Source organism: Penicillium daleae (assembly GCF_028827525.1).
Source record: "Penicillium daleae strain IBT 16125 chromosome Unknown utg000002l_segment0_segment0, whole genome shotgun sequence".
NCBI lineage: Eukaryota > Fungi > Ascomycota > Eurotiomycetes > Eurotiales > Aspergillaceae > Penicillium > Penicillium daleae.
Window position 1 is genome coordinate 7,468,373 of NW_026623150.1, and position 22,486 is coordinate 7,490,858.

At 47.5% G+C, this 22,486-nt stretch overlaps 7 protein-coding genes across 7 annotated transcripts; 4 read left to right on the plus strand and 3 right to left on the minus strand.

The window, feature by feature from the left end:
- Positions 1-1,011: 1,011 nt before the first annotated feature.
- N7458_003551 (uncharacterized protein) lies at positions 1,012-1,737 on the plus strand (the record flags this gene model as incomplete). The annotated part of the gene is made up of 2 exons (XM_056906934.1): positions 1,012-1,308; positions 1,399-1,737. 2 exons carry the CDS (start codon positions 1,012-1,014, stop codon positions 1,735-1,737), a joined length of 636 nt encoding a protein of 211 aa, XP_056771041.1.
- A 7,548-nt stretch (positions 1,738-9,285) lies between these two features.
- N7458_003552 (potassium channel family protein) lies at positions 9,286-10,860 on the plus strand (the record flags this gene model as incomplete). Its single annotated transcript, XM_056906935.1, has 1 exon — positions 9,286-10,860. One exon carries the CDS (start codon positions 9,286-9,288, stop codon positions 10,858-10,860), a length of 1,575 nt encoding a protein of 524 aa, XP_056771042.1.
- A 3,320-nt stretch (positions 10,861-14,180) lies between these two features.
- Positions 14,181-15,518, plus strand: N7458_003553 (glycosyltransferase family 31 protein; the record flags this gene model as incomplete). Its single annotated transcript, XM_056906936.1, has 1 exon — positions 14,181-15,518. One exon carries the CDS (start codon positions 14,181-14,183, stop codon positions 15,516-15,518), a length of 1,338 nt encoding a protein of 445 aa, XP_056771043.1.
- Positions 15,519-16,520: 1,002 nt separating this feature from the next.
- On the plus strand, positions 16,521-18,023 carry N7458_003554 (uncharacterized protein; the record flags this gene model as incomplete). The annotated part of the gene is made up of 2 exons (XM_056906937.1): positions 16,521-17,256; positions 17,575-18,023. 2 exons carry the CDS (start codon positions 16,521-16,523, stop codon positions 18,021-18,023), a joined length of 1,185 nt encoding a protein of 394 aa, XP_056771044.1.
- Positions 18,024-18,367: 344 nt separating this feature from the next.
- N7458_003555 (carbon-nitrogen hydrolase family protein) lies at positions 18,368-19,423 on the minus strand (the record flags this gene model as incomplete). Its single annotated transcript, XM_056906938.1, has 4 exons — positions 18,368-18,702; positions 18,760-19,163; positions 19,218-19,306; positions 19,379-19,423. The coding sequence occupies 4 exons, from the start codon at positions 19,421-19,423 to the stop codon at positions 18,368-18,370; spliced, it is 873 nt and encodes a 290-aa protein (XP_056771045.1).
- A 449-nt stretch (positions 19,424-19,872) lies between these two features.
- N7458_003556 (glycosyltransferase family 2 protein) lies at positions 19,873-21,149 on the minus strand (the record flags this gene model as incomplete). The annotated part of the gene is made up of 2 exons (XM_056906939.1): positions 19,873-20,870; positions 20,927-21,149. 2 exons carry the CDS (start codon positions 21,147-21,149, stop codon positions 19,873-19,875), a joined length of 1,221 nt encoding a protein of 406 aa, XP_056771046.1.
- A 35-nt stretch (positions 21,150-21,184) lies between these two features.
- N7458_003557 (uncharacterized protein) lies at positions 21,185-21,796 on the minus strand (the record flags this gene model as incomplete). The annotated part of the gene is made up of 1 exon (XM_056906940.1): positions 21,185-21,796. One exon carries the CDS (start codon positions 21,794-21,796, stop codon positions 21,185-21,187), a length of 612 nt encoding a protein of 203 aa, XP_056771047.1.
- Positions 21,797-22,486: the final 690 nt, after the last annotated feature.

Consider the following 22,486-nt stretch of genomic DNA (forward strand, 5'->3'; position numbering starts at 1 on the left):
ACCGCTCCGACGGAGCAGTATAGTATTCTAGTTATGGGTTCTGTTTCTTTGTCTATATATAGTGAGTATTGTCAGTAAACGAGCATGAAACAAAGTTGTAGACGAGGAAAAGTGGTGACTCACTATAATGAATGATGTAAGGAGATTGCATTTCATGGAGGACATATCCGTGTCGTGTTTGAAAGAAGCCAAGCCAACGGACAAAGGATAGTAACAATGCTAGATAGGGGACTTCCCTGGAGTCTACACTAGTTTAGTATAGGAGAAAAAGAAAACTCCGGTCACTCCGATATAAGAAATGCTAGAGGCTAAGAGCTCGGAGTTTGACGAGAAGGAGTTCAAAGCGGGAGAAGGACAGTATTCATACCATGGCGTGGGTCCTAGATTTCAACGATAATACCCGTATATACATACTACTAAGACTATTCCGGAGGACAAATGCATTTAACTCATTGAATCTTTCTGACCAGGAGATGTACTATTTACATAATCACTTCTCGGCGGTGATCGAAGGGCAACTCGGGAAAATCCCGGGACAATCTGTATACCGCGGGGAATGGTTCTTCCGCGCCGAACTATACTGGTATACCTGCCTTTTTACCATTTCTTCACAACGAAGACTATACCTCAATGGGATGCATGTTCAGTTGATTAAAGAGCTTTTAGAGACTTAATTATTAGTAACATATGTATATTGTTTTAAGAGATACATTGATATCTGCAGCATCAAATGAAATCCACGAAAAATGACAGTACTATGAGATTGTATGTTGTGAGGGTGGTTGGCTAATTAGGATTCAAAGGGCACAGAACTGATGTGTTTTGAAGGGTTCATGATTAGTAGTTGCCTTCCAAGAGTGTTATTCGTGACTGTGAACCTCTTACCACGCTTGTCTTTTTCTTCCCCTCCTTGCAATCCCCATCCTCTTTCTTCCTCCATCACTATCACAAAAACATCACCATCATCATCACTATCCTTCCTCCTTTCATCTCTACCACATAACCACCATCATGTGCTTCCTGGAGGTCTTCGCAGTGATCCCAGAGGGATGCTTGGCTGAGCCCAAGCATACCCATCTGGCGACCGATGGCTACCCGTGCCTCGAGACCTTTTATCTCCAGATAGCCAAGCATGCCGAGGCAGGTGGCACTCCACAAGGCCTGACCCTCACCCTCTGCGAATACAAAGACTGGGTGAAAATCGACTGCTTCCACCGCGAGTTGGAAGTCCGGGCTCTCCAATTTGAGAACCCCTACTGCCCCATCTGCTCGGGTGAAAAGACTCTCGCCCAGGCCATGACCCCAGCGGTAAGATATTCCTCCCACCAGAGAAGGGGAGAAACAGATCCGTATCAGATGAAATCAGTTCTAACGGTGATATCATTTACTGGACTACAGGAAAATGAGAGCACCAACTTCGCCGTCCTCCTAGATGGCAGCAAACTCAATAACCTCGACAATCCCATCACCCTACCGACCTATGCCGAGAAGCGAGACTGGTTCACCCGGAAGAAAACCAGCTTCGACCCCATCCATGTCAAGACCAAAGTGGGGGACAAGTTGCTCTTCCTTCTGCCCAACAATAAGCGCGGTCGCTACACTGACCCGGATGATGATGCAAAGTTTAAGACTAATCTGAAGATTCTTCTGAAACTTTGTTACATGGAGGATGAGGAGTTTGAGGCCCCTCCGGATATGGACCTTGCCTGGCTGGAGTCTACGCTTGGCGGAGACTGATTTGTGGACTGAACGTACGATTGTTTTTTTTTTCTTCCTTCTATGGGATCTTCTTGCCTTTTCTATGGTCGTTTGTGGTTTGTGATTGCGGCGAATGGGATCAATTGTCTAGGCTATTTCTTTTTCTTCGTGTTGTTTCGTGGCTTTCAGAATGTTTCTCGCATGTAAAATAGGGACCTGCGATTTACTATATCTGGCTACTTTTGCCGTTGGGTCCGGCTGTCATACCCGTAGAACTAGAGTTGCATCAGTTTGGTAGGCACGACTGTTATCTCTTTATTCAAATTATTTCCCCAACACATAATAGGCCTATCCACTGGCCCTGGTAGGCGTTACCTCGAGATAGTAGCCCGTTATTAGGAACTTGAGACAACTCCGACGAGGATCATACTCCGCCCGAAGTCATAATTACTTGTGCGCGTGCCTTCTTATTACCCTTCCAGATTTTCTGGGAAGTTAGCGCCCTGAAGCTGGGCCTGGCCCCGAAGCTATTATGCGCAATGAATGAAAAGCGATGATGATAAAGAAGAAAATACAATGCTACGCTACTCCTATATCTTTCGGTTAATAAAGTATATACAATATGTAGAGTACACTTAAAACATACCGGAAAGGAGACGGAAAGTGATAGAATAGTGACCGTACTTAAAGGTAGTATGGCAGATATTATGTAGGGTGCCTAGTGTTATAGAGTAGAGGATTTCGTCATACGCCTTTATTTATATTATCCGATTATAGCCGTTAATTATAAAGTAGTGTGATCCAAAGGGTAGATGGGGCATGCCCTTCTAAGTATGGTGAAAAGAGAGACTATATACAAATAGGCGGCCTGACAGTGGCCGCACGTGACCTTACGTGACAAGAAGTGGGCCGGAAGGAGATAGTGGCCCTTCAAAAACTAATTGTCTCAGCCTAACCCTCGAGGGTTAAGACCATTCTACGTGTCTATATTACAATTGTTTTTGATATCTGTTATCGAAGCGGATGAAAATACCAAAAAATCCCGACCGAAATCTCTGATATAGACAATCTGACCTACTTTGAGCTGGTAGTCCCTTCTTCGCCAAGTATTCATTTGGCCGTGTCCGCCCCCCACCCTTGACATCCCCGAAGATACTTAGGAATAGTACCCAACGACCACTTAGCTAGAAAAGCAGGCTGCAAAATACCTCTCCAAGACTCTCTAGCTACTACGAAACTCGTAGCAACCAAATCGGTTCCCTTCAGGATCACGGAAGTTCATAAACCACCCATGAGAACTCTCAGTTGTCTTGCCGAGACAGGTACTACCACCACGTTCGTGAATTCTCTTCTCCATCTGATATAATCAGCCTGCCAATCTTCTGGAAAATGTACGCATTTCCTGGAGTATTTGGGCACCAGGACTGACCATGTCAAGGGAATCGACCGAGTAGTACACGGTCATCCCACTGCCCATAATCTGCTCTGTGGGAGCGCAACCCTCCGGCATCTGGACTATCCCTCCCGCGAATCCTAGACGAAAACCCCATTCAGTGATTTTGATGGGCTGTGCATCACTGTTGGCTTACCCTTCGGTTCAGCGAAACTATATTGCTGCACTTTGCTTTGGCCTGGAGCCGATTGAGCTGGTCTCCATTCCCAGGACGGAAAGATGGCACCATAAAATGCCTTCCCAGAGAAAATAGTCAGTAGGATCCAGTACCTTGCTACCACAACAGACAAAAATCATCAGAGTCGCCGTATGACCGCGAACCAACCTTTAGTCCTTCGGTGTCCCGTGCAGGGATCTCCACCCAACATGGGGAGCCTTCTTGGGGAGGCTTCCATTCCTGCTGGACCTTAGCTGCGTTGGTGGTTTCGGTAGACATTGTAGGCTGTTAGAGCCAGAATAAGTTGAGCGCCAGACAAAAGGTTCGGACAGGGGGATGAAGGAGCATACTAAAGTTACTCCCTCTTATACTGCCCACAGGAAGCAGTGAGAATTAAGAATGGTACGTGTACGTCATCGACAACATTATCATGGAGAGCGGGCGGCCTAGACTTCAAGTAGAGTCCCAATTAGGGACCCAGATCGATGCAGCCACTTCGTATACATATCATGAAATCATGAATATTGGATCAAGGAGAGTTCTACAACGAATGAGTGCCACCTGACGCCAACAGAGAACGCCGCGATTTGAGTTTCGGATACGAGGAATTTCCCAACATCGCGTCTCGACCGCGTCACACTGATGCGAATTTCCTTTTTCGTCGTTACACGTGATATAAACCTTGTCTGCTGATTGGCTCCTACCTATATATCGCCTTTTTTTTCTAAAGAATAGACCTGTTTTCTTTCAAAACGCGTGAGACAGAGTATTTTTATTATCACAAAACTCGTATGATTTGGACATGCGTTGAGCCTTGGCCAGGTGCACTCTTTTTCGTATCACAACTTGCAACAATAGACAGCCAGGTATGCTTCTCTCGCAAATATCTCGTGAATTTCCCTCACCACTCCTAGAAAAATATAGTCAGCCCCGAAGAGTACCAGGCTGCTCGATCTTGCCTTCTTCAGCAGGAGAAAGCGGCAACCCGCCTGCTACAGGAGCTCGCCGTGTCGCGCCGTCAGTTGCCTATAGTGCGCATCGACGACTCAGCTAGGTTCCGAACACACCTGACGGAACGAAGAGCCTGTTAGACCTATTTAATAGGCGCAAACAGCTAATCCTTTACTATTTTATGCTAGGACCCTATAAGACTCAGGGCTACGTGGGTTGCTCATTCTGTATAGACTATATCCCCGATCTCCGCTACCTCTAGAGCAGGAATACTTCGTTCGTCGCCGTGGCTACCGCACCCTTGTCTGAAGTCACCGTCTACAGGAATCGGATAGGCTAGAAATTTCGTCTTTATAGTTCTGCGAAAATGTACAAAACGTAGGCTGAAGTCGACGGACAGGGAGAAGTTATCACCTAGAAGCCCACGAACGGCTACTTCGGACTATGTTCGTTCTTCCGGGAAGGTGACGAGGTATTTCACACCTATGATACCTCGTCTCGTGGCTTGGCGATTATCCTGTCCACGTATCACCTGCTGGATATGACCCTGATGGGTCGGCAGGAGGTGGGAAATGGAATTAACAATTTCCGCCGCCATTATGAGTACTAAACTGGTAAGAAATCGCAACGACTCTTCAAATTGCCCTTTAAGGCCTTCTCTTTTTCCTTTTTATGCCCACTTCTGCTTTCCCCCCCCATCCTCTCTCTCTCTTTCTTTCAACCTCTCTCTTTCTATAGCGATAACTATCCACTGCAGATTTCCTCTCTGCTTGCGTCCACTGTGTAGGAACGTAGACGTTGTTCTGCATCAAGCCCAACCCTACGATGGGGATCCTATAACTAACGGTCCAATTGGCCCAGTGCCGTATGCCAATACATGTGTTAGCACCACTCGGGACTCACTCACCAGACCGCCTAGATTGGTAATCTAGCACGGCTTTTCATAAACACATGCCCAAAAGCCTTTGGGTAAGGGGGTTTGGCAACAAGCAGAGTATTATGTAGTGAAAAATGTCATCCTCGAGGTGTATGGCTAGGCGAGTTCAGTGACACGCTACGTGACACTCTGTGATTCTGTCTCTGCCGAGAATAGTTATTTTCCGCCTTAAACATTGCTCGAGGTTCACGTTGATGCCTTGGACCTCCTGATCATGGAAGGTATATTTGCTTCATTTGTCTCCACTATCTCTCTCTCGGCGTTGACAATCTCCGCCCCTAGGATTTTATCTTTCCCCATTCCAAAATGGCTCGTAAAGCTCCTGTACCCTCCAAAAGTCGACAATCCAATAAACCCCACCGTCGCAACGAGGCCAAGAGGCGTGACGAGACCTTCCACTGCCAGAGCCCGTGAAATCTGCGGATTAGTAGCGCATCCGCCAATGACGGCTGGCTTTGCTTGCCCAGAGCGATTTTCACAGAGCGTAGCACAGTCTCGCGGACAGGCCGCGCATGGTAGTAGCCCCTTCACTCGTTCCTCCTTTCAGGGCATACTTGAACTGGTAAACACCAGCCTTGCGCGGAAAAAAAGGGCGGTGTCTGTGCTATAAAGAACCGCTTCAGTACAGTAGCGATGCCATAAGACCATATAACTTAGTCTCACGTTTAAATGTTCGAGCTGCGCTCGAAGGCATATACCGCCACATCTAGAGGGATTATGATGGAAAGACCAAAACTACAATAAAGTGTCTAACCTTCACATCCAAGAAGGGGTCAAAGCGAGGTATTATGTTAGCTATTATTCAGGCTACAGCACAACTAGGTAAAGGTTGCTTGGAAAGGAAATCTGGTGATGCAAGGACCTGTCCATCCCCCGCATCTCCGATGCAGGTAAAGTTGACAACCACAGTTTTCCTACCTTCCCCCACAACTCGGCTTCCGGGCCGACTCCTTGCTACGTCCCGATTCCTGAATACACGGCTCCTCACCACCCATCAATGCTCAATAACCATACCCTGAAGTACGTACTCCTGGCTGACATTGAACAATTTTACGTCTTAACATGACTGTTTAACACTGAGCAGCTTCAAAATAATCATCATTGGAGATATTTATTTATACTTTAAAAGTTTAATGGCTTAATCTTGCTTTACTGTTTGACCTACAAGTCTATCAGTATTTTATTTAACACCCTATAAAACTATACCCTTAACATTTTATTAATAAAATATATGAAATTTTAAAAATAAAATTTAAAAATAATAAATTTTCGGCCTTGCTGGTTATCTGCTAGGTAATGGCCTGCTTCAATATGGTCTCGACTTCGTCTTCTACGAGTCTGATCCCGTGGACACAAACGAGAAGGGTTTCCGATCCGGCTATGTGCCCCTGCGCAAGAGGGCTTCGAGGTTTGCAGGACAGATGAGCAGCTCAGCAAAGTTAGTCAACATTTAAAATATTTTATTCATCGTTAAGGACTTTCAAGTTCGATGTTGTTTTCTCTTTCTCCCAAATCCAGTGCCTTAGCGCAGACCACCGTACGGCAATTTGCCTATAATTAATTCATCTATAATCCATCATAATCCATCAAATGCTTAGTGTCAGCCGGCAAAAGTTCAGGGAGATGGTAAAACCTTACGGTCCTGTAGCGGTTGGATTAGTAACGCTGATATTGGCTTGTACACTTTTGTGCAATAGATGTTGTGGCGCTTGAAGTTCAGAAACCCCTTCGTAAATATTCGTAGCTAACCGTTGGTTATGACTCGTTCGTTGCCAGCCGTCCTTGCTAACTTTCTGATACTGACCGGTTTGACTTAAACGTTTATAACCCGTTTATTGCTACCTGTTACGATAGGTCAGGAGGCAATTGGCTAGTTCTGAGTTATTTACTTTTTGTGAATAGCTTCGGAAGTTTCCGTCTTGGAAGGGAAAATGTTGCCAGAAAGATGACGCATACAAAAGGGCCTAGCTCACACTACCGTAGCTTTGTTTTTCTTCCTTCTTTCCTAGAATTGATTCATTCATTGAATACTTCGAATTTAGTCATCCATATTCACATTTGATTGGCTGTAACAATACCCGTCTATTGCTACCCGTTTCTCGTTGATCGTTCTCCGTTCTCGATTCATCACCTTGTTTCATGGCTAGTATAGCTAGGTCTAGGAACTTAAGGGTATGTCATTATGGTAGTGAATCTATTGTCTGTAATCATCTCCGAAGGTCAGCTTAGGCTACCAAGAAAAAGCAAAAATAGGGCACAAGAGCAGGAGCAGGAAGGAGGGTAGGAGAGAGGGAGAGTTTAGCCGAGGGACTCCGCCTTGCTTTAGGGGGCCTTCGGGGTATTCGAGTGAGAATAGAAGGGCTTTCGTTCTAACGAGTCTTGAAAAAATAAACCAAAATAAAAACATACAACAGCCAGGATTCGCATGTGGTCACCCACCATACTACTAACTGGCCGGCGTGTGGCTTAAGAACGGCTGAGCGGACGGGAAGCCCTGTTCTCCACACCCTATGGTCGTATGTACGAATTTCTACCGAGAATTAGCCTATACGGCAATCGCATACTCCATACATCTTCAAAAATACTTGCAGAGAGGGTATGTCTTAGGTGATGACACTGAACTTGAGGTTAAGCCTCACCTATGCTTCACGTAGATGTCAAAGTACGTGAATCATGGCCCCCGCGTCTGCGTTATAGTAGGCTAGTAGGCTTTGGTAATTACAAATATTATTCTAGGTAGTTAGTTGCAGGGTTCCGCTCTAGGAACGGAGTGTCCGTTTGTGTACCGTAGGTATATTCAGAGCGAATATCAGCAGGGAGACTGAGTCCTGATGCTATCAAATGAACCATTCGACTGGCTGATCTGCTAATAGCGAAATTCGGGTTTAGGGAGTCATTCCACATATTTTCCAGCCTCACACTGCATATGATTTCTGTTTTCCGAAGGCGAAACGATTTAAGTGGCCCATAAAATTCAAATACAGATTGAGAATTCTGGCCTCATTTAGATCTGGCGCGACCGTGTCTTTTGCTTACGGACTCGATCAATTCATGGTAGAGCTCAAACCTACATTTGCCACCCAGACGCCGCATCCAACCACAATATTCGCTTATTCAGAAATTCTCAACCTGACTACGTATGCAGCATCAGCATAGGCCAATTTAGTTAATTGTGTATCTGTTCCATCTTTCTTAGACAATACGGAGCGAGAATCTAATGAATTGTTCGATTTGGCAGCCTGACTACGAAGCGACGTCTATTGGTCAGTCGCCTGGGCAACCTTCGAAATTTGACGTTGTGGGAACCATGGATTGCCGAGAAAGTGGTCTCAAGTAATATTCTCATCGCATGATAGTTTGCAGACAAAATGTCAACCTTAGCAATCAGGTCTCCTCGTGGCTCCATATCGAGACCGAACCCCTCCACAGACATAGAGTGGATCGACCAACCAACGTCCTGGGTACGTCCCAGGGGAGGCTTCTGAGATCATCATTTTCTACTTTATCCCGAATACGGTATGTAGCTAAGGGTCACCTTATGGATCTGGACTTGACTGTAGGTGATCGTGTCGCGGATCGTTGCTCATGTAGGAGGGCTTCCCTGTGAGATAAATTTGAGAGAAAAGAGTTCCTAGAGGCCTACGTTGCCAGAATCTTCTAGTCGCGGAGATGTCGCGGTATTCGACAACCAGAAGTTGGACAAGAACAAGGTAAGTCATCTCCTAATTCTCTGTTTCGGTTTTTCTAATCTTAGCAGCCACTGGTGGGGAGGAGCCTTGACTGGCTTCCCTGTCCTTGCGGTATGCCAAATATGCAATATCAACCTACCTTGACATGTCACTGAAGAATAGGAAGGGATCCCTCTCTGTTTTAGCTCTGATTTTTAATATCTGCGCGCTGGTTAAGGGATGGCTACAGAGTGTTTCAGCGGATGGGTCAATATTCGAGTTACCCACACCTAGCTGGTAAGAGTATCTCACTCCTCTTTCTTCCGTTTTTACTCAGAGAATAACGTAATTTAGGAATATTGGACTCAAATCAACTTCTTTGGCTCTATCTGCCGCTTCTTATCTAGCCTACCTTGTCACAATGATTCTTCACATTGACTCTACTAAGGGATTTATGGTGACGGTGATCGGTTGGCTTGCCTCGGCTATTATCCTGTTCAGCCTCATCGGCATCGACGTTCGACAGCACCAGCAAGCTCAACCCCACAAAGCTCTTATATATACTCAAAACTTCTTTGCCGGAGTCATATCCGCCAGTCTCTACGTTCTGGTAGCGACTATGCTCTCCATTTACGCGATTAGCTTTCCGCTCAGTCCGGCAGATAGGAGAAAGATTGAGTGTACGAGTATTATACTCCGGGTCAACTTCTTTGCTATTTTGCTTCTCGGCGGGGCCGCAGTATACAGCAACATTGAAGACTGGTCGTTGATGGATTCTCTCTACTTTACCGACTACACCCTCCTAACCATCGGCCTTGGAAATCTTGCCCCCCAGACTCACCTAGGGCGCAGCTTGCTATTTCCTTACGCCACCTTGGGGATCATTAGCTTGGGTCTGTTGATCACCTCTGTGGCGTCTTTCACTGATCAGATGAGGGAATTTAAACTTAAGCGCAAGATCGAAGAAACTCGAAGAGAGGTCCATAACACAGACTCGAAGAAAACAACCGATGATATATCAAGAGTTGAGGGCGTCGAGTCTCGATACCCTTTTTTCAGAAGTCGTATCCCAAGATGCGAAGAGATCATCAAAGTACGCAGTGCTAGATCCGCATTCTATCGAAAGGCGATATGGGTCGATCTAGCGTTATTTCTAGCCGCATGGTTCGTTCTGTGGCTCGTCAGTGCGGGTGTTTTTCACTGGTCCGAGAAGGAAGCCGGTTGGTCCTATTTTGTGGCTCTGTATTTCACCTACACATCCCTCACCACGATCGGGTATGGGGATTATTTCCCCACAAGCAATTTCGGGAAGGTTTTCTTCGTCTTATGGTCTTTACTGGCCATTCCGATCTTAACAAATTTGGTTACGGTAATCGGCAACGTTTTCCACATGTGGCTGGTCTTTTGCTCGAGTTGGATCAGGCGACACGTATTCCGCAGAGGTGGCAGGAGTGAGCACGACCATGAGTACATGCGTCGTTCCTGGGGGGCATCGGGCTTTATTGCGTCGAACGAACCTCTAAAGCCGGAGTTACGAGATCCTGGGATTGATATTCAGTGGCGGGCCCAGGGTAATTCGAACGGCGGGCAAGGCTCACCAGCTGCGCATATGGGTTTTGAACCAAGCCACTCGATTCAAGACGAGCAACACCGAATTATGTCTAGAACGGCTTCGACGCACTATCGGCTGTTGCTTTTAGAAGAAATCGAAGATCTCATTTCCATGACAAGGGACGATTCACTTGAACCTCAGGAAGAGCTCTGTTGTAGATGGTCGAGAACCATCCCTCTGCTTCAGGCCAAGGGCGATACTAGCCGCCTCTCTGAGCTCCTGCCACTGTTCTTGTCCGCAGAGTCTGAAAGAACGACGGTGCAGATGCGCAAGGACCGCAAGAAGGAACTATTCGAGAGAAATGTCGAGATCTTATGGATGGTAACCTTGATAGTGGAAAAGCTTTCTTCGGACTTACAGCAGGAACTTGTTGAGACGATTTGATGAATACTCAGTTATGATCTAGGTTAAGGCCTTGAATTGAATCTTGATGAGACACACTGATTCACGGATCCGGACCCTCTACTATCCATTATGCGGACCCTAGGATCCCTGTAGCCGAAGCGAAATGGTAGCGCGCTACCGACTTTGTCAAAGTAACGGTAGGGTGTGCAGTTCAGAGTCTTGTCCGCCAATGGCGGTACTCTGAGGGTCATCAATGCATTCCCTCATGGGATTTTGACGATGAAACAACCAAGTGCGGATGTCACTGCCCATGCTTGACTAACTAGACATTTTGTCGCGGTGTGAGAATGACAAGAACGAGGTTATGAAGGGTCACGACGTTTGTATGGATACCGGACGTCAATGTTGTCAAATTCAGCTAACAGTCATCTAAAGAGGTAACTTAGTATGGTGTTTTGGGGTGGCCAGGACGGCCGGGAATTAACGTAGTTCCCGGCCACCCTAGCCACCTGCCACTATGAAAAATCAAAAATCGATTATCTTAACCAACACCCATTAATTTAACTAAATATAGCGATTTTTATATATATTAGTCCTATGGCTAATCTCCCTACACTCACTACACCTAGGTGGAGCCTTAGTAGCCGGCCTATCTACCTGATTAGGCAATTCGCCCTACGTATGCGATTCTACTATAGGCGCTTCTGGTAGTAAATCTAGCTACGAAAATAGGCCCTCTTTAATGGTTAAGCCCTCTTCGCAGGGTATCTACTTATGTAACCGATTGCGCTTCTTGACTATCTTCTTATTAGCTACGCGTAGATTCGTATTATCCTACGCGAGTAATATAGCGTTAAGTAGCGATAGTAGTACCCTTAATAATCTAATCTAGTATAGTTTTTAATATGCTCGGAGGGCTTTATGACTGCTAGTGTAGTAGATCTATTAGTATTAAAAATTACTTTTGTAGCTAAACGATAGTTCTAAGCGTTTTTAGTGTAGATTAGCTAGATCTACTACTTAGCTGGCTACTTAGTAGTAACGGAGTTCGTAGAGAGATATTAAGCTTCGGGGGTACTCTTTCTATATCGATTAGTACTAAGCTACTAGCTATGGAGCTATTTTAAATAGTGCTTAATTAGTAGGCTTCCTACCGCACGCGTTAGAACATACCCTACCCAGAGGTCGCTCTCCCCATAGTTAGCTTACTAGGAAGCATCCGAGACGGAGGGGGCTAGTTGAATAATGGGTCTAATCTATTACATTACGATCCTGAGACGAATATCTGTGACGTCTCCAACAAGGCGTTTGTGACATTTACGGTTTCTATTTACTTCAGAAAGGAGTGCAAATGCACTCAGGCCCTCCATAGGTCGGTTGCTCATCTTTGCAACACGAAAGTACATCGTTCGTTCCGAGACCGCGAGTGCTGAACTGCTGAGGCAATCCAACACAATTCATCTCAGAATGTCAGGCACCAAGGTGCTAGTGTTAAAGACCGTCTTTGTCGCAGTTTTCTGGGAGTGGCGGACCATGAAGCGGCCGCGAGGAACTGCTCAGATAACTGATAACTCAACACGCGCCGAGCCTCGCTTTTCCAAAATAGTTAGCTTCGACTTTCAGCTATAACTAACGCAAGTGCAAAGAAAGAGAAAGAGCGAGAGTGTTTATTACCCATGGTACAATGGCCATCAGTGAAATAGCCGTTCACATAACAATCACCCACACCCCCCGGGTTTATTTGATGGTCCCACGTACTGCGTCTTGGTTAGGCCCTTGTTTTCGAGAATTACTTTTACCTTAACAATCAAAAAAAGCTATGGGTAAATATCATACCAGTTATCTTCATAGCAGTCTCCCCGCTCGTAACACGCAAAATACAAATCTTCACCCGGGCTTAAGGTGCGAACCACCTTGGAATTGAGGTGCGGCCCTGCCCGACAATTTACTTTCACATCAGAATTAACTATCTGACACCACTGAGCAGTGCCTGCAAGGGCTCCAAGTGGCAGGCTTAAGAGAGCAGGAAAAATAAACTTCATATTGGCGAAAGCGACGTTGGAACCAACACAAAATGCGAGGAGAGAAGAAGTTAAAGGCGGCAGGAAGGGAGAAGGCAGTTGACTGTCAGGTCTTCTTTTTATAGCATTACTGAGCGTTTTTGAGACGAGTATTCCCTTTGAAGGGACTGCACACCAGGCCGAGGATATTCGCGGTATGTTCCTAGACTGAGCGTCGCCCTGTCTACCACCTCGTGTTCCCTAGCCTTGGTGGGCCCTCGAGAGGCATTGGGACTAGCCTCTTGTTTCCCCTTGTCATTTCCGAACCAACTTGGGCCAAGTCTTCGGGCGCTTCCCGTCACAAAGCTTCAATTGGCTGGACAAATAGCTAAATTACCGTCTTCCTTAGGATTTGCCGTCTAAGCCATTGGCTCTGCGACGAGTTTCGTGACCAATCTCCCTTGCCCTGAAAATGAGCCTTAGGCCGAATTCAAGCAGGAAAAATTGCTAGAACCGAACGTAGAAAAGCTAGCTAATTCCTTCATTGGATAGACTGGCACGCTCAGTAACAAGTTAGGTCAAAATTTGATCAGCTCGGTTGTTTTCTGAAGCAAAAATGCGCCAGGATACGAGTATCGCTTGCTCCTTGTGGCGCACTGATTGTGGAGGGGAAAGGCTACTAAACTTTAAAGCTCGTATACTTCGGATTCGAGGCTTCCTAGCTTGGTTTTAAGTTTTATGTTTTTAAAATTACGACTCGATTTTGATGCGATTCAGCACACGCCGCCCTAAATATCGAAGCAAAATCCGTAATCCCTCTCCATCTGGCCCTGATATCCAGTTAGGCCCTGCTTCCCTTTTTTCGACTTCCTCGCTCGCAATCTCCCACTTGCCAAGGATTTCATCCACTTTGGTCTCGCACATTTTTCCACCTACGGTTTCTTGGTCTCCTTTCTAATTTCTCGTGACCGGATGATAATATCCACGTTCTGGAGAAGAGAGAGGACCGATATACGGAATACGAATCTGGCGTTTGGATTGTGGGGCTCTGGCATGCTCTTAATTTGCATTAATGCGAGCTATCAACCCTGGGCATGACTAAGGTCTTTCTTTCATTGTGCTCTCTTTCGTTCTCAAATTATGTTCGTATTCAAGTTGGTTTGCAAAGGTTTCTATGTGTAATCGATCCTCAACCATCCGTAGCCATCCGTAGCCCCACCCACCTGCGGGGAACTACTTCCCCTGGCGTGGCGCCCAAATGCGTTCATCATGTCTTTTGTTTATTCTCTTAATCGGACTCAAATCCTTCTGAAAAAGACAGGGAAGTCTGTGGAATTATGCTTAGCCGACTTTCCAAACATGACAAATCGGCTTACTGGTCTTCGGCTTTTCAAGTCCATCCTTGCTGGATTTTTAAGCTTTACTATTACCTTGCTGATCTTATTCAACGTTAACGCAATCATCTCCCCCAGTGGATCTTATCCGACATCACTGAAAACAATACCGTCGGTATCATCCACCATTTCTACAACCTTGGAATTGCCCTTAGCCACCGAGCGTTGCCGTCAACTTCTGGGAGCCGAGGATGTCCTGGTGATTGTCAAGACAGGAGCAACTGCGTTGCGTGAGAGACTGCCGGTGCATTTTCAGACTACTCTGCAATGTATCCAACACTACGTGGTTTTCTCCGACTTGGAGGAAGAATTCGAGGGCCATTGCATCCATGATGTGCTGTCTGGAGTCAGTGCAGAGATGCAGAAATCCGCGCCTGAATTCAAGTTCTATCGCGATTTGCACGAGAATCAAGATCGAGTGACCGAATTCATGGCGGAGAATGTAGCTGTGCAAAGAAACGCATGGAATCTCGATAAATGGAAATTTCTCCCCGTTGTGGAAAGAGCTCTGCAGGCTAAACCGGACGCAAAGTGGTTCATGTTCATCGAGGCAGACGCTTTTTTGGTTTGGTCTAACCTCCTCAAATGGTTGGCAAAGCTAGACTGGAGGGAAGATTACTTCTTAGGACAACCAGTGACCATGGAGGGCCAACGTTTTGCATACGGAGGGGCAGGATGGCTGCTATCACGACCAGCTATACAGCGAATCACACATCACATCGCTTCCCAGAATGATGATTATGAATATTTCACAAATAAAACCTCATTTGGGGACCTGATTCTTGGTTATGTAATAGAACAGGCCGGCCTTGGACTCACTGGGGCGTGGCCTCTCATCCAACGAGAAACACCAAGCACGATGGAATACACCAAAGATTTATGGTGTTATCCTGTTGTCACTTTCCACCACATCGATGCTCTTGATATTAAATCAATCTGGGATCTCGAGCAGGAATGGATAGCAGATGTGCAAGCCCCGCTACTCCACTTTGACATCTTCAACCGCCTTATATACCCTCTCCTCGCTACAAAAATTGATGACTGGGATAACTTCTCTAATGGCGAGGAGAAAGTGCTTACTCCTAATGAAGGATTTGAGGATTGCAAGCTACACTGTGAGGAAGATGTGCAATGCATGCAGTTCCGTTTCACACCAAAGAAATGTACCCTATCTCATTCAATTACCCTTGGATGGAAGGCAGATCGTTCGTTAAACAGCATCTCGGGCTGGATGATGGAAAGGATCACCCAGGACAAAGCAAGCGTTCGATGTGAAGGGGGAAAGTGGGATATAAATATGTGAAATTTCCAGTAAAACCGCCGTCTTGGCAAGTCTCCGCCTTAGGAAAGTTAAGAGAGCCTGATAGTATGGGTCAGAAGATATGCTAAATTTGTCTGCAGCTGCCACAAGGGCATACTTCACTAGGCTTCGGCAGTATCGAACATATCGTCGGATATCAGATTATCGTATCCGCAATGATACGACGAAGACATCTAAATGAAAACCTTGAATATCTGTTGATACTGTCACAGCAAGCGATGTGGGTGGGTTTGCCACAGGCAGTATAAACAAAGAAAACACGACAGAAATGAAACTAAACTATTTCGGGTGTATTTTACTACCCCACTTTCTTTGACAATAAGGCTGATTCCTCAGCATAAGTGCTCTAAAAAATAAGCCGAGTTCCGCAGAAATACTGTCCTATATATACTATTAAAGTGAGGAATTACGGCATAAGATAGTATGCAGAATACGAATGAGAACTACCGGAATCAGGCAAAAGATTGATTGATAAGACCAAAGAATCAAAAGAAGAGGAGAGCTGAATAGGCGGCAGGTTGAGCTGTCCCTTGCCTTACCAATTCGTATCATATAAGCCTTCGATTCTTAGGGCCCTTAGAGCTATATCCAATAAAGTTACTTTTCGGGTACCAACCTTCGTCCCTTTTTACTTGTCGTTTCAGGGGTTCGGCGTGCGAAACTTGTGGAACGCGCGTCACCAGTTCTTCTGCTACGATCACACTGAGCTTATTGTCGCAGCAGCAGGAGAGGCGGATAACCGGAGAACGCAGATACTGTACATCCGCCAAGAATAGTCATGTAGATGGCTCATCCAAATTGCTAGCTAGGGGCCGTATCGCAATTTAGACCTATTGTGATTTCTATTAGTGCGCTGGCATGGCCCACTCACATGTGTTATGAACTGTCCCCTGAAGGGGACAAGCTGCCCCGCTCTTACGGGCATTTCTCTGAATTTCCCGAATCCCACCAAAGAACCGCAGGGAACAAAATCACTGCACGAGTATGGCCCTTTCCCCCGAGCTGACTGGCCTTATCGTGTCATATATCACTGCTCCTCCTTTGAATCCCCGTGATCAGCGACGAGCCCAATCTTACCTTTCACAATATGCCACGGTGAACTGTGTCTGGCAAGAGATCATTGAGAAGCGTACCTTCTCTACACTTTGCCTTGGTACCGCCAAGCGGCTAGATGAATTCCGACGATTGAATTTAGACTCGCGGAGGAAGTCTTATATCCAGAGAATCGATCTAATCGTGGAACTAGAGCTCTATGACGTGGATGCGCGTTCTAGGTTCGAGACGGATCAGGAGCATCAGAGAAATAACATGCTCTTCACTCAAGCCATCCAATCTTTACTCCAAGTTCTATCATTATGGCCAAACAACACACGGGGTATTGAATTGTCCATCACAGCCCAGTCACCTAGCGATATGAGCGCTATCCCAGATCAGAGAGAACGTCGAATGCGAATAAAAGCAGCCCGTTTTGATCGCACAGAGGACCTCCTGAATCGAAGATTCGAAAAATCTTATCTCCAATTGGATGAGAGTTTTAAAAGTTTGAGCGTCCCTCTTATCAGTTCTCTTAATGTCGACGGATTGTCTTGGAACGGTCGTGTAATACAACCGGCCTCGTGTGCTCGTCTTGCATCAAATTTGCCTTGTTTGCGTTCAGTTACTCTTGCTCTGAGCGATGTCTGCAAACGAGATAAACCTTTACGGAAACGCAACCGTAATGGTATGTCTTATTACGCTCCCCCGGTTCCGTAAAACAAATCCTAATCATGATTAATAGGCTTTGCAACTCTTTTTCACTTGTGGCCACCCACAGTACAAGAATTCTATCTAGGTTTCAACTATAGAGAGCATTCGAACCACAGCTTCTTTCCTGAAAATGTTACGGAAAACAACTCGGATCTTCTTTCATCGCATATACGCGAATTCTCCCAACAGCTAACGCATATCACTATCGACCATGCTGTTATAGGGAAAGAAGTGTTCTGGCCCTTATATCCGGAGGGTAAAGATGTTAAGCTCCCTTTCTGACGACATCTAGTCTCCTTTTCCGCGGAATTCAGGCCAGTCACACCGTCCGGAGACTGGCTTTTTGAACGGGACCCTAACGAGCTAAACTCTGATAAAATCGATTCGGAAGACTCTGATCCAGAAGGAGAGTCACCGGACTACGTGAGAACAGCCCCCGAGGACCGTTCTGGTGGCCATATTCGGTCCAAAATTATACCAGCATTCTTCAACGAACTTTACCGTTCTGCTGGTCAGGCGGCGCTAAGAATGCCCCGTCTAAAGTACATGAGTCTGCAGACCACCAGATGCGGTTTTGGAGGCCACCGGTTCCGATACGAAATTAAGAATGGGGTCGCGAAGGTCACTTGGGCCGATGTGCATGTGTTCCACCCGGAGGATAATATCTTGCAAATCTGGAAGGATGTTGCTTCTCGACATACTGGAAATGATCTTGAGGTTAAGATCGCAGACCTATCGTGATATCTAATGTGTATCTTAGTTTGCTTTATGCTAGATAGCATCCAATTGCCACTCATAGCCTCGAAAACATAAGAGCAATCAGAAAAATCATTACCGTATTATTGGTGGTATAATGGTGCAGGACACCTTCTCTCCGCTGACATATGCGGTCACAAGAACCTCGATCTTGTCAAGGTGGCACTGCATATCGCTGTAGACATGCACTAAAGGCCGTTTAGTCGCAGCAAAAGGATTTAACAATAGTAGAACTTACGTGTGCATTCGTAGTCAAAGCCTCGACGCTCACAGATTGGATATCCGATACCTAATAATACAATACAACCACATCCCACTTCCTACAACCCTCATCCCTGCAAAGACGAATGCCTATAAACATAATGCCACCCCTCCTTCCCAATATCCTGCCTAACCTTGTAATTCTTCTCCGCAATATCCAAAAGGCCCAGATCCATATCCACAACAGACACGCCCTCCTCATTACCCATCTTCGACACCGGGCCCACAATAGGAAGTGTCACCTGCGACATGCCGAGGAAGCTCTCCTTTGGACCGGCGGCGTTGGCGAAGATGATGCCGCAGGTGTTTTCGAAACAGCGGGATGTGAGGGTTGAAGAGAGGAAGAGGGCTTCCGAGTCGGGGTTGTGGTGGAGGGCTTGGGGGGACGTGTCATTGGGTGTCCCTGTTACGATTAGTATGGAAAGGAAAGGTAGATGGGAGGAGAAAGGGGGAGATATACAGAAGGTAGGGATAATCACGATATCAGCTCCGTCGGCAATTAACTCGCGGAATGCCTCTGGGAACGCGAGATCCCAGCAGATCAACAATCCCACCCGTCCAATAGGGGTATCAATTGCGTCGTGGCGCTCCTGCCCAGAGGACGTCAAGTGCGGTCTCTCGGGGTGCCAGATGTTCTTCTTGCGATAGGAGCCCAAGATAGTACCATCGTTGGAGATAAAGTATGCCGCGTTGTAGAACAGGATTTCCTCGTTGGGACCTGCGTGCTTCTCGATGATGGTTCCTGGGACGAGGCAGATCTTCAGCTCTTTCGCTAGAGATTGGTAGTTGGCGAGGTATTTGGCGGCCTCGCCGGCTTGAATACCCCAGCGGGGGTCATCAGGGACCCAGCCGCTTAAGTGGTATCTAGAGAGGAAGCGTGAGCGCTGAGAAGGAACAACGGGGTTGTGGTATACTTACTCAGGGAGGACAGCTAGCTCTGCACCATCGGCGGCAGCTTGGCGGATGTATTTGCAGGCTGTGTCGTGGTTCTCCTCGATGGCGAGTTCCTGGGACTCCAAATTAGCTGCAATTCACGACTTGCGTCATTGACAGGCTGCTGGAGATGGATTGGATCGGACCTTGATATGCCACTGGATAGTGGCAACACGACGTATCGGAGCCATACTGGAAGAAAGAGACAAACTACAAGGGTAAATGAATTCTATGTTAGACGAGGAAAAGAAGTGATCGAGATACAATTTATAAATTGAAGACGTCCGACCCCAGAGGACTACCCCATTGACCCCAAAAGAGTTGGAGAAGGTGGGGGCCGCCGTTTCCGCCCGCGAATCAAAACGGTCCAAACGATTCACCCCGCGCCGAGCGTCTATTGCCAATTGCCATTACGCGCGAAATGCTACAGAAAGGGTATTAGTGATGGGTCATTTCTTGCGAAATCGACACTATACATGATTATCAAACGAAAAAAAAAAAAAAAAGAAAACAGCAACATGGGAACATTAAGGTCGAGACATATATTATGCAGAAATCGTGCAGATTGGGGAACCACGCATTAAAGGAAATCCTCTAAACGCCGGGGAGACAAAGACCGTCTCTCCATGCAGAGAGCCGTTTATGCCAGGCCCGCTGCATCTTGGGTGAAGGTTGGCTTCTTGCTGACGCGGTAGACTAGCCGGTCTGTCCAGAAGTGCGCAAAGACGGCATGCAGGGTGGGCACGGCGCCGAAGAGGGTACCCGCGACGGGGAAGCAGACTCGGTCCAGCAGGTACTTTGGTTGGTACCAGATGCGCTGGGAGCAGCCGGTGTCGGGTAGGTTAGCCTCGCGCATGTCCTGCATCCGAGTGTTGAGGCAGAGTGCGTGCCAGCGCTCGTATAGACTCAGACAGATGTTCATTCCGATGAAAGACAGCGCGCGGAGGAGGTCGGTGAAGGAGAAGGCCCAGGCCAGCGAGGGGTGTAGCTGTGATGTTGGCACCCAATTGGAGTATATCACAGAGAATAACATGATGATGGTGAGATGGCAGGGCATAAAGTGCGCTTCCCAGAGAAGCTCGAGGAGGGCAAAGTGCCGAGGGCGCAGGAAGAGACACCGCTGGTTGAAGCGGAGGTAGCTCACTGTGCGGCGCGCTGCGAAACCCGAGTCCAGAGCTCCCCACATGTGTCGCAGGGCCTGACGGTACCGGGCGAAAAGAGTATCGACTGTACGGCGCCAGCCATGACCGCCGTCGGCGGAGACATTGCACTGGCTGGCAGGGACGTGGATCACGCGGGAGATGACATTGCCTGCTGTCTCGAAATAGCACTTGAGTAGCATGTGCATGTCCTCGCCGATAGCAGTTGGATCAGCGTCCCATCCGCCGACCTTCTCGGCCATGGAGAGTGGGAGGGAGTACACGGAGGTGGGGATGGAGATCCACGTGCCCGGGTACATGGTGGACAAGCCAGCGAAGCCCCAGAGCAGATCGGCGCATCGGACGAGAGCCGGGCTCTCGTGAGAGTTGCGGTCGAAGATGATGGGGCAGCAGTAGAGAGACCGGTCAGCCTCGGTGATGTGCGAGTAGTGCAGACGGCGGATTTCGGTAAAGTAATCGCGCGAGAGGTGAGTGTCCGCTGGAGAGAGATGCGTTAGAATTGCGTCCATTCTTGGGCATGATGCACAAACTCACCATCCATGACTGTAACTACGACATTGCAGCAGTCCATCTTTAGCTCTGGGCGATGAAAATCGATAATTGAGCGCGCGGCGCAGGCCACATTGGAGCTCTTGCCCGCAATTTCGCCCGGGATACCGGTTGGGTGGAAGGTGGATCGAATGTGCAGGAACGACTTTTCGAACAGGGACACCAAATGGGATGCTTTGTCGGTGGCGGAGGCCTCCTTCTGCTCCATGGCTAGGTAGATCTACTTCAGGTTAGAATCGGGGTTCACATACTGCCCGGGTCATGTCCCGGCTCATCTCCAAGGTATGGAAAACCTACCTCATAGTGTCTTTGGGCCCGTGGGTGGCTAGCCAATACCTTGAGGGTGGTCTCCAGAGTGTGTAGATCCTCACAGTAATTGGGAATAATAATCGCGTGAATCAGCTCCTCCTCCTGGAACTCGTTCACGGTTATATTGACATCGTCAAACTTTTTGGAGATGGACGAATCGGAGGCGAGCGAGATTGGGGACAGAGGCTGCTCACTCAGCTCCTCGCCAGTCATCTGGGGTGACTGGATAGGGCTACGCCAGATGCGCCGGTTAAAGGCCTGCTTTGCGTTGGTAGTTGCGCTGAAGATAGACCAACCCAGGCGCAGCGTAAAGCCGAGCATGTGGCAGTGGATGAGCACTGCATAGATGATGAAAATGGCCTGGGCCAGGTTGAGCCCACTCCAGAACCCATCTTGTGGCGAGGGTTTGCTAGGATGAACTGGATTTGAGGGTAAGAAGCTCTTCCATAGGGAGGACTTGCAAATATCGGAGAAAGCACACAGCAACAGGATTGCCAGGCCAATGATGCTAAACCCGGGCAGGCAGCGCGTCAGCCATACCAGCATCATGACTTGAGGGCGAGGGTGTGCGATGAAGACAATATATCGACAGCCACCACAGATAGGACCACAAGCAAGATACCAGAAGAAAGAGAACCAGAAGAGCAAGAAGAAAAAGGAGAGATTCAACAATCGGTAATTTGCCGCAAGAAAGAAAAAAGGTTATCGGGAGAGGCCCCTGGGTCGAGATTGAATAATCACGGGTCCGTAGCTTACCAACTGGAGAACTCTAAGGTCCCTCTGGGTGGGCTTACGCCTCGCAATGCCCACTTTGGTCATGCTCCGCAGCAGCATCCATGAAGAAGGTGGACGATGGGATGATCGACCCCGTTCAGCGAGTCGAGTTAGTCCCTGAGCCCCACGAGCGAGGCAGGAGGGACGAATGAGAATGGCGGACGGAGGAGGATGGGAGCGGGTGCACCAGGGACTCGCTGTCGACCCCAAACGGGTAACCATCGGCTGGGAAGATGAGATACAATATTATTGCCATCTGCAGGCTGATTATCAGTTCGTATACTTTGGACAGATCGGATCCAGAGAGACTAATACTGAGTGATTGTGAGTCCTCCATACTTGGTGGAAAGTGCTGGACCCTCAGTCTTCCCGGAGTAAGTCCCTGACCATTTCCAGCTCCGATCCAGTCTCTCGTCCGTCTGTGTTCTGTTTTTCTGCTTCTTCTGGGCGAGTATCAAAACG